General features: G+C 40.7%; 1 protein-coding gene across 2 annotated transcripts in view; it reads left to right on the forward strand.

Moving 5' to 3' along the window:
• The window catches only part of PTCHD1 (patched domain containing 1), a 355,724-nt gene extending 347,894 nt beyond the window's left edge, over nt 1-7,830 (forward strand). For both annotated transcript variants that reach the window (XM_063955774.1, XM_063955775.1), the window contains exon 4: nt 4,507-7,830. In XM_063955774.1, the coding sequence (XP_063811844.1) occupies nt 4,507-6,161 (1,655 nt within the window). In that variant the 3' untranslated portion in view covers nt 6,162-7,830. The remainder of the gene's footprint in view (nt 1-4,506) is intronic.
• Nucleotides 7,831-11,778: the final 3,948 nt, after the last annotated feature.

The following is an 11,778-nucleotide window of genomic DNA, read 5'->3' on the forward strand; positions in this document are numbered from 1 at the left end:
CCCCCCCAGTAAAATCCGCCACCTCAGCTCGAAGTCAGTGAGCCAGATGCAGTCCGTGATACTGCACTGACTTTACTGTGACTGGAAGTGACTTCCTATAGGAAGTCCAAGCTGCCAGTAAGAGACACTACAGGCAATCACTTTGGGGGGATTTTCTTCCCCCTGGGACTGCCAGTTCGTGCCACGAACAGCAGAGAGCTGACTTCCTGCAGGAAGTCACTACCTGCCTTTTGGGCAGCCCTAGCCAGCTTCTATGGGCTGCAGCTGATGCAGTCCATAGAAGTTGAGGGATGGCACGTTGCTGTACCGATGCGCATGTGCCGGTCCCGGCATCTATGAACTACATTGTACAGATATCGGGACCTGGCTGGCAGCAGAAACAAGGGAACAGGGACAAGGGAGAAGGCCAGTGACAGCAACCCTCCTCCAGGGAGGTAGGAGCCCACACTGCTTATATCTACAGTATATAATAATACCTTAAGGTCTGTTCTGTCCCATCTCCAACATACATGCACAGTGGGAGCAGCGGCATGCACCACCCATTCAACGACTCCCACCACTAGGGAGATTGCATAGACAGTGTCGGACTGGGGCATGAAGGGCCTACCAGGAAAATGCAGTGGTAGGGGCCCTTGCATATGGGTGTGGCCAGCCCCCACATTGGTTTACCTAATCATTGGAGACTGCATGGACTGGGGCCCTTGATATATATAGAGTCAATATTGCTAGTGCATGCATGATAAAGTAGTAGATTAATAACAGCAATGTATGATAGAAAATACAGCATAGTCCTGTGAATTATAATGAAACATATGCATAATGTATAATTCAATAGCACAGTCTGGAACCTCTTCCCTAGAGGAGGAGGTGGGCCGTGCTCCCCCTCTCCCCTCCAGGCAGTAGGGCCCACTGGGGGTTTCAATCTGTGGGCCAGTCTGACTCTGGCCATAGACCTGGGAGATGAAAAGTGTGGGGATTGTATAAGGGCAGGATGGAGTGTGTGTGTGTGTGTGTGTGTGTGTGTGTGTGTGTGTGTGTGTGTGTGTGTGTGTGTGGGGGGGGGGGGGTTTGGTGTGGGATGGAGTGGGGGCAGACAGAACATAGAAGGGGGTGTAGCAAGACAGAGAGTGAGGGGATTGAGGAGTGATTAGACTGAGGTGACCCTTTTACTAGTACTAACTTACTAAGTACTGTTCACTATAAAATCATTAAATACAGTAGATAGCAAAATTGAGTCATTCAGTTCATCACAATACACACTAATACCACAGTTGTGATACTATGTCAAGTTGTTTGTATTGGCAAATCCTATGATGGTAATAAGTATCAGAAGTGTGCAATGTAGACTAGTCCACATGGCAGATAACTTAACCAGGGATTGGTTTATTAGTCAGTAGATTTATAAGTGTGCAGAGTAACACAGGGTTAATGCATATTAAGCAGGTACATGATGCAATATCTCCAGGTGAGGAGAAGTGTATGGGGTTAATGGTGGTTGTTGTAGTGCACCTATATCTACACACACAGTGGTGGCAGGGCGATTTATATAATGTAAAGTATTGATATAGCGGTATTTGGTGTCTCTGTATAGTCTCTGTTATTGGATACACTCAGGGCCTAATTCAGACCTGATCGTAGCAGCAACTTTGTTAGCAGATGGGCAAAACCATGTACACTGCAGGGGGGTCAGATATAACATGTGTAGAGAGAGTTAGATTTGGGTGGGGTGTGTTCAAACTGAAATCTAAATTGCAGTGTAAAAATAAAGCAGCCAGAATTTACCCTACACAAAAACAAAATAACCCACCCAAATCTAACTCTCTCTGCAAATGTTATATCTGCCCCCCCCCTGCAGTGTACATGGTTTTGCCCATCTGCTAACAAATTTGCAGCAGCGATCAGGTCTGAATTAGGCCCTCAGTGGCATGTCCTTCACACTGGGACACTGAAAGGGGAAGAGGCATGGCGAACCACACATAGAGATTGAAGACACCATCATGCATTGTTAGAAATTTGAGGGGATTTGACCGAATTTTTTTTAAAAACCACAGAAAATAAAATCACAATAATATTTTGATAAGTGGAATTGCTAAAAAAAAGTTGTATGGAAAATAGTAGCAACTCAAACATATTTACTTTACTGTGGCTAGAGAATTGTTCATCTATATCTAGCGATTCGTCAAGTTTAAATTTCTACAACTGCATGATGTTATTGAAATCTATATAATTGGTCTTAAAGTGGGAGCTGGGGTGCACAGATGTTGGAGATGGATGCAGTGGATAGAGAAGGTGTGTGGATGGGCACAGCAGGGAAGGGAAAGAGCCCTGGGAAGACTGAGAAGATGTGTGCAGGGGATGGAGAGGGTGCGAGGCTGGGCAGAGCAGGGGTGGGGCGGAGCTACTGGCAGACTGTGGAGATGGGTGCTGGGGGTGGAGAGGGTGCAGGGCTGGGCGGAGCAGGGGTGGGGCAGAGCAACAAGCAGAATGAGGAGATTGGTACAAAAATATAATAATTAAAGGGTTTATACCTAACTAATATAGTCCATCATGTATTCTATTAATCTCCTGACATTTATTGCCATTTTTGGTATGTGATAATTCTTTAACAGCACAGTCATAGCCCTCTCTTTTCATGAACACAAATAGCAAGTTGTAGCATACAGAACATGCACAAACGCAATCTTTAGACATTTCTGCATATCTCCATCACATTCTTAACCAGACAGATCTTTGCCAGATCTCACTTTACATAAATGGACAATACTGGCAGCACCAATGTGATCACATTGAACTGTTCTGTCATGTGGGAGTGTCATGGGCCTGTACAGTACCTTGAGTTCTGTGTTATTCTAAATGATGCATTTGGGGATGGGAAGCAAGTTACAGATGGAAATATTGCACCCAGCACGGGGCAGGTGCAAGTGATTACACTAATAAAGATGGCTGTGGATGGAAAAACAGTGGGCAGTGCAGGGCCATCTTTTAACAGCATAGTAGGCCCTGGGCAATGCAATGCACTTGGGCCCCCACCCATCCATCCATATATTATACTGTAATTTACCTTTCCTGCGATCCCACACTGTCTCCCCACATGTTTCCGTGAATGGCTGTCAGCACTTTCATTTGTTCACTGTCTGGCTGTAGGCTGGGAGGCAAGTAGAGTATGCTGTACTCTGTTGGATTGTTCCAGCCATCCACCAATCAGCATGCTGACATCCATTCACTGTCTTCCTGCAAGCTGGGAGGCAGGCAGAGAATGCTTATTGCTGGATTTTGATGGACAGCATCTGTTCACTGGGAGAGAGGGACAAGGGGCATGCTAGCAGCTCACAGAGCGCTTGGCATGCCCCCACAGCTGTGGTAACAGGGGCATGACCTGCAATTGCAGCACTTCCACGAGGCCACGCCCCCTAAAGTTGGGAGGTATGGTAATGCAGTGTGTGGTTGGCACAGTTTTAGTAAGTGTACAAGTTATAACATGTACATTTTAGAAACTCTGTTTCCGGCACTCGCCCTATTTACCAGTAGGGTATGCCGAGTGCCACCGCTCTGTTTCCCATCTTTAGTCGTCCGGATCCCAGCAGAGCGCCTTGTAGGTATGGCTACTCCCTGCTTGCCAGCGTCACAGTGTTCTTCCTGACCACTGGAACGCAGGCTTGGGATGCAAAGTGACAACTCACGGTTCCACATGTGCTGGTTTCCGGTATTTTAGAAGCATAGATGAGCAATGTGTGAAGTCCCCTGATGCATTGTATCCCTTGGGGTTTTTGTCAGAGGGGAACCGCTGTTATTATAATATAATAGCTGACAGTGCTGTAACTGGTGGAGGGCAATCATGTGTGGATGCGAACGGTGCGGCCACAGGGCAAATACGCTTTGTGCTAAGCACCATCTGCACCACCCTAGTTACAGCCCTGGAGGCTTATATTATAAGCACTCTACAACTTTGAACTGACTGTTACAGGAGTTTTAAAACTATGCTTTTGACATGTATTTGATATTTTTTTAAATCCAACTTTATTTTAAATATTACATGTATCAGACAGAATCCAACAAAAAAGTAATTAAGCTGTTACTTATTAGTGTATGTTCATTTTGTGAAGTAAAATAAAATGATCCATTACCTGAAAGTGAACACTGTGATGGAAAATATATATGTAGTGTATTTATGGATGAATGTATTTGTTTGTTTGTGTGTCTGTGTATATATTTTTTAGAAATGTATCCAATTCCTGTGTGAGAGATGGAAAAACAATATTAGAAGTTAAACATAGCAGAACACTAAATGTATTAAATAGCAGCTTCAAAAGAACATGTTCAATATAGAGATTAAAATGATAGGTGCAGTGAATCACAGGAAATAGGAAAGCAGATGCTAAATATGTTGTCTAGATGTCAGACTCCTGGCTGGTGTAATATATATCTCTAGGAAGTTATATACTCTAACTAATCAAGTTTTGTTGGGAGGATGTGTTATAATTTTGTGATGTTCTTTCTTCTTTCAAGGTCACGGATTATATGGGACATTTGAAATGTTATCTTCTTGGCGGAAAACAAGAGAAGATCAACACGTAAAGGAAAGGACAGCCGTTGTGTATGCAGATACTATGACATCCTTCTCTCTCACCACTGCCATGTATCTAGTCACCTTTGGGATTGGAGCCAGTCCCTTCACAAACATTGAAGCAGCAAGGATATTTTGCCGCAATTCATGTATAGCAATCTTCTTCAACTACCTCTACATTCTATCATTCTATGGCTCTAGCCTTGTGTTTACTGGGTACATTGAAAATAATTACCAGCATAGTATTTTCTGCAGAAAGGTGCCAAAGCCTGAAGTTCTACAGGTCAAGTCATTGTGGTACAGGTTTCTAATGACCGCAAGATTTAGTGAAGACACAGCAGATTCCGAAGATACAAACTCTTATGAAAGTCATCTTTTGGTTTGCTTTCTCAGACGCTATTACTGTGACTGGATAACTAATACATATGTAAAACCTTTTGTAGTTCTCTTTTACCTTGTTTATATTTCCTTTGCCTTAATGGGCTACCTGCAGGTCAATGAAGGATCTGATCTGAGTAACATAGTAGCAACTGAGACACGAACCATTACTTACACAGGCATCCAACAAAAGTATTTCAGCAACTACAGCCCAGTTATAGGCTTCTACATCTATGAGTCTATTGAATACTGGAATACAAGTGTTCAGGAGGATGTCCTAGAGTACACAAAAGGTTTCGTGAGAATATCCTGGTTTGAGAGCTACTTAAACTATCTCAGAAAACTTAACATGTCTACTGGATTACCCAAAAAGAACTTCACAGATATACTGAGGTATTCTTTTCTTAAAAATCCACGGTTTTCACATTTTTCTGAAGATATTATCATACCTAAAAAATACAACAATGAAATAGATGTTGTGGCCTCTCGGATGTTCTTGATTGCAAAGACAATGGAAACAAACAGGGAAGAACTCTATGACCTCCTTGAAACTTTAAGAAAACTTTCTCTAACCTCCAAAGTAAAATTTATTGTCTTCAATCCATCCTTTGTATACATGGACCGATATGCTTCTTCAGTGGGAGCTCCATTACAGAACTCCTGCATAAGTGCTTTGTTCCTACTGTTCTTCTCTGCATTTCTTGTGGCAAGCTCTATCATCAATGTTTGGATAACATTAACCGTGGCCTCTGTAGAGTTTGGAGTAATAGGATTCATGACTTTATGGAAAGTTGAGTTGGATTGCATATCAGTGCTTTGCCTAACCTATGGAATTAATTACACAATAGATAACTGTGCACCACTATTATCAACATTTATCTTGGGGAAAGAATTTACAAGAACTAAATGGGTAAAAAATTCATTGGAAGTGCATGGGGTAGCCATTTTACAGAGCTACCTCTGTTACATTGTTGGTCTGATCCCTCTTGCAGCTGTGCCTTCAAATTTGACCCGTACACTGTTCAGGTGCTTGTTTTTGATAGCCTTTGTCACATTCTTTCACTGCTTTGCTATTTTGCCAGTTATGCTGACTTTTGTGCCACCTTCAAAGAAGAAGCGGAAAGAAAAAAAAACACAGGAAAACCGTGAAGAGGTAGAATGCGTTGAAATGGTGGACTTGGACAGCACCAGAGTGGTTGACCAAATTACGACTGTCTGATTATAAATATATGTATATTTTTTAATTTGTATGTTGATTTTCACCCTAGGTCTTACTAAAAGAATGTGTCGATGGAACTTCTGATCTGCGTGGGTAATAAATATTAAAACAAGTATCCAATACAACCCATCCAAAGGATGTTCCATGAAGCGTGATTAGCCTCACAGACATTAGACATAAAGAAAGACATGAAACTGGACTATGCTCAATTACGTGCATATATATATATATATATATATATATATAAAATTATATATATACAGTATATATATATATTATATACAGTATATATATTGAGAGGAATACAATAGCTTAAATAGCAGTAAAGGGAGAGTACAAAGTTCCATTTGCATTAATTTAAGCAGGAAATTCTCTTTCTATGCTGCTTACAAGGCTGTTACTGTTGCAAACGCCTACAAAGTGAGTGTATAGTTAGTTTGTGTACCCATACATTTTTCGGCAATATCGTGACCTTATCTGAACTTATTAATTTACAAGAACAGTCTGCTCTTTTAGTTTTGCGTTTAAAGTATTTTCTTTTAAAGCAAATATATTTATTTGTCCCAATATAAAACAAAATATGCACCATTGTAGTATCAATTTAAACACTAAACTAACTAAAATACATTGTATCACTCAGTGTACAGCACACGTGTGTAAGCTAGGAGAGTTCCTATGATACATATATTTAAGCTAAGGAAAGAATCTAAAAGTGTCTACACTCACGTTGTTTGTGTTTATGTACAGTATATTTTTGAAGGATAGGTGTTTATCAGTGATGTCACTAAGCTTTAAAAGACCCGAATTCAGTGCCACTTCGTAATCTCCAAATACATGTTTTCTCCCACAATGCATATAGACAGAGTATTATGGGGGAGATTTTTCAAGCCTCCTATAGAGTGAAAAAGTGGACAAGTGTTGAATTTCACCTAGCCACCAATCAGATTTTACAGTAAGTATAATTTATAAAGAACAATCTAAAATTCTAGGTAGAAGCTGAGCTGATGCTACTGTATGGGCAACTTCTCCACGCTTTTGTAGGCTCATAATATCTCCCCCTATATCTCCAAACAGAATAGTTGTTTGTTTTTGTTTTGTTTTTTTGTGTTGTTTTTTTTTGGGGGGGGGGGTTTCTCAACTTTTTATTTTGAATTGTTGAGAGTTATTCGGAATAATAACAGTAATATTTTGTATCTATCCTGGTATTGGAAACATGTATCTATCCTGGTATTGGAATCATGTATCTATCCTGGTATGGGAATCACACAACCATTAATAGTTGTCATAAGAAATGACTTTAAGTGAATACAAAAATCTGCTTCAGACTTAGGGCCTAGGTCCCTAGTGCCAGGACATAGCAATGCCCCATATTTTTCCCACAACAATACAGTTTGGATACAGAAGTAGATAAATAAATACTAATTTGATGTAGCATTTCTTTATTTTCTTTGTTTGCCTGTTGTGTTTTATTAATTACTTCCAAGATTTCAAACCATTCCCTACCTACTGGCATTAAATAATTTGTATTATATTATATATTAAGGGTTTTTTTTGTTTGTTTTTTTAAGGTCCAGAGTTGTTCAAGCTCAGGGATCTTGCACAAATGTTCTTTTAAGAATAACACCCTAAACATTTACATAATGCAAAAATTAAAATAAAAAAAAACATTCTACATGCAGTTACTGTTCTGAGTTCTCACTGTTTTTCTTCACACAGAATTATACTTTTGCACTGAGATTTTGCTTCTTGCTTATTTCTTTCACAACCTTCATTGCAAGGGAACAAAACCAGACATATGCATGGAGTCCTATATATGGGAATGTATTTGTTTCATATGGAATGTTATGGAATTAATTCTCACAATACACTCTCACTATACTGTACACTTTTATTCATTCTCTTTATATTAGTACACTTTTAATAGTGACAATCCAATTATGGACATGCACTAAAGCTGACCATACACCTAAAGATTTATTGTTTGCTGTAAAAAATCTGGTAATGGATGGGAGCAAATTACAATTGACCATTTGCTCCCAAACACTGAAAAACAGACAAAATTGGTCAATCAGACAAATTGTTTAAATCCATTTGATTTAACCAATTTGTCTGAATGACCATTTTTATCAGTTTTCCAGTATTTCTGAGAAAATGTTCAATTGTCATTTGCCCCTATCCATTGCCAGATTTTTGTTTCAACCAGACAGATTGGACAATTTATCTGCAGGTGTATGGGCAGCTTTACATGGATATATCAAATATAAATATTATTTATGGATCTACAACTGCACAGCAAATACAAAATGGCTAGTGCCATTAGATACAGATGGAGAGATAATGACATCTCATAATACATTTTATTAGGTCCATTATTCTGGAATATTGGGAAAAGTGTATCACATCTGCATGGAACCTCTGAGATTGTCTGGAAGTAAACTTTTTAGATTAGACATTCTTACTGCTACAAGCATACTGTATTTATGCCTATAACTTACAGACAGGTGGATAGCACCTCGAAACTAGGACTCTTTCCTGGGCCCTGCCAGTTAAGGTAGGAGACAACCTGAATTTCCCACTGTGCAGTCTGTGACAGCTTAGTTGTCAGTAATACCCCTTTCACACCAAAGTCCTGGGTCCAAACCGGAATTTAGAACACAGATCCAATACAGTAAAACCCAGGACAGACCCCTTTCATAGTGCAACTTCGACCCAGATAATTCCCTGGTTGGCACCATTTACACTGTATGTGAGTGCAATGGTGGCGGTTGGAGATTACATAATCTCCTTGCATAGGGAATGTGGCTCTCTCTATGCTGTGAACAGGTCCCAGGTCGGATGGCTTCGGTTACCCACTCACACTACCTCCTAACCCAGGTCCTTCCCAGGACCAACCCTGCAAGCTACCTGGGTTGGATTCCCAGGTAACTGGACCCGGGTTATTTTTTGGGACTCTTTCACACTAAGCCATGTTCCTGATTAACCCAGCAAAAACACAGAGCAAAACCTCATTGTGAAAGGGGTATAACATACAGTACCTCCCCACAAATTTTCCAGAGGTAAACATTTGATTGCAAGTAGGGTCACAGCCAAGCCCCAGAGTGAAAGTCGCTCTTGACATTGCTGTGATGCTACTCTATTGTTCCACTTGTTCCTGATTTCATTGTGGAACTTTCCAAAGATGTTTATGATGATACTTTAAATAAATAATATTTCCTTTAAAGGAAAGATTGATTAAAACACTACACATGAAATCTTTGTTTTACAATTGCTATTTTTAAAATTCATGTATGTGGTTCACTGCCTTACAATGAGATTTTAGGCTGTTTTGATAGGATTGCTGATTAGATTTATAATCCAATACCATTATGTTTTAGCATAATGTCTATTAGACTGATGAAGCTGTTTGTGCCATCCAGCAAAAAGCTAATTAGCTGAAAAGACACAACATAAGAGGCAATAGTTAGCATAAAATAATAATTTTAATTATTTATATTGCAAATACTTAATTTTGAGTAAGTTCATATCTACTTTAAACAGTACATTTAAATGAACAATAAGCCATTGGTGCACTTTATGCTCTCTTAATTATATGATCATTTGGTATCTGTCACTTGTGTTCTTTACTTCTAATTATGCAGAGTTAAGAGCTCGTGTGAGTCAGTTTGGGTGCAAATAGACTCAAACTTCCTCATTGTCAGTATTTTGATCCACAAACTGCACTTGTTTCTTGCTTCCTCACTACTCCAACATTGCTGTCTTTTAAGATCTTTAAGGGATGCATCAGCACCATTAAAGTCTTTACTGAGTAACTTCAGGAATTCAAAATCTTGAGATACAATACCTGCATGAAACTTTGACAGACAAGACTAGAAGCCTATTATCTTAAGCTAGGTACACACTATACAATTATCAGTGCTATTTGGCTGGTTGGAGTCAAAGGTGGTCATTCCGAGTTGTTCGCTCGCTGCCGTTTTTAGCAGAATAGCGATCAGGCTAAAAATGGGCGATTCTGCGCATGCGTATGGCGTATGCATGGCGCACGCGATAAGTATTTTCAGACAAAACTATGCAATTTTACACAGGTCCGAGCGACGCTTTTCAGTCGCTCTGCTGATCGTTGAGTGATTGACAGGAAGTGGGTGTTTCTGGGCGGAAACTGACCGTTTTCCGGGAGTGTGCTAAAAAATGCAGGCGTGTCAGGCTAAAACACAAGAGTGGCTGGAGAAACGGGGGAGTGGCTGGCTGAACGCAGGGCATGTTTGTGACGTCAAACCAGGAACTAAACGGACTGAGGTAATCGCAATCTAGGAGTAGGTCTGGAGCTACTCAGAAACTGCATGGAAATATTTAATAGCAGAACTGCTAATCTTTCATTTGCAATTCTGCTAAGCTAAGGGTGTGTACACACGGTGAGATTCGGACTTATCCGATTCTCACTGTGCGACGGGGGTCGGGTCGGCACTTAGCCAGTATCGCAAGCACATAATGAGTGTGCTTGCGATCCTGGTTCTGTGCGATTTTGGCTAAGTGTCAATCCTGACTATCTCTTCTATAGAGATAGTCAGGATTGACTTGCCTGCACAGCCTATTTTTTCTGCCGATGCCGACCGCGCGGGGCCGCGCATCGGCATCGGATCGGGATCGCAAGGTGACTGTCACCTTGCGATCTGCACTATCTTTTCATCCGATTCTGACTATATAGTCAGAATCGAATGAAGAAATCTTACCGTGTGTACACACCTTTAGATACACTCCCAGAGGGCGGCAGCCTAGCGTGTGCATTGCTGCTAAAAGCAGCTAGCGAGCGAACAACTCGGAATGAGGGCCAAAATCCGATAACGTATGGGAGTAAGTGACAATCGACCATTTGCTCCCAAACACTGGAAAACAGATAAAAATAGTGGTTCAGACAAATTGGTAAAATCCATTTGATTTAACTAATTTATCTGAATGACCATTTGTGTTTATTTTCCAGTGTTTTGAAGCAAATGATTGATTGTCACTTACTCCCATACATTACCAGATTTTCATTCCAACCAGCCAACTTGGACAGATACTGTAATTGTATAGTGTGTACCTAGCTGAAGAGCGACACAAATGTTGGATAGAAAGCAAAGGTTTAAAAATAGGAAATTCCAAGAAGTAACATAATTTAATCAATTAAGAATGTTTAAAATAAACCAATGAAATGATGTACTACCAACAAACTGTACCACTATTTTTATTAATAAACATGTAATTTACTTATGTTGATATATTATGCTAGCAGGTCAGGGCCAAAACTAGGGGGGAGGATAGGGGGGCATGCGGATTTGAGGAAGCACTGAGACAGTGCACCGCTACTAATGCTCCAACTGGCTGTTATACCTACATGCAAGCTCGATGGAGCCCTGCAGCACCAGTCCCCCACCTCTAAAATGCAGGCACAGCACAATGTCCCTGCTCCGCTGGCCACCTGGGTCCTTTGGCTGTGGCTAGGGGTCGCTCATCCCATGAATCATGGTGCCTGGAGCCATGTGGCCTCCTCTTCTTGCTCGAGGTGATGACCGCGGCCTTTGCTGACTGACTCATGTATAAGAGGAGACACTTCACATCAACTCCTGGCCTCCACCTGCCA

Source organism: Pseudophryne corroboree, chromosome 2 (assembly GCF_028390025.1).
Source record: "Pseudophryne corroboree isolate aPseCor3 chromosome 2, aPseCor3.hap2, whole genome shotgun sequence".
Classification (NCBI taxonomy): Eukaryota; Metazoa; Chordata; class Amphibia; order Anura; family Myobatrachidae; genus Pseudophryne; species Pseudophryne corroboree.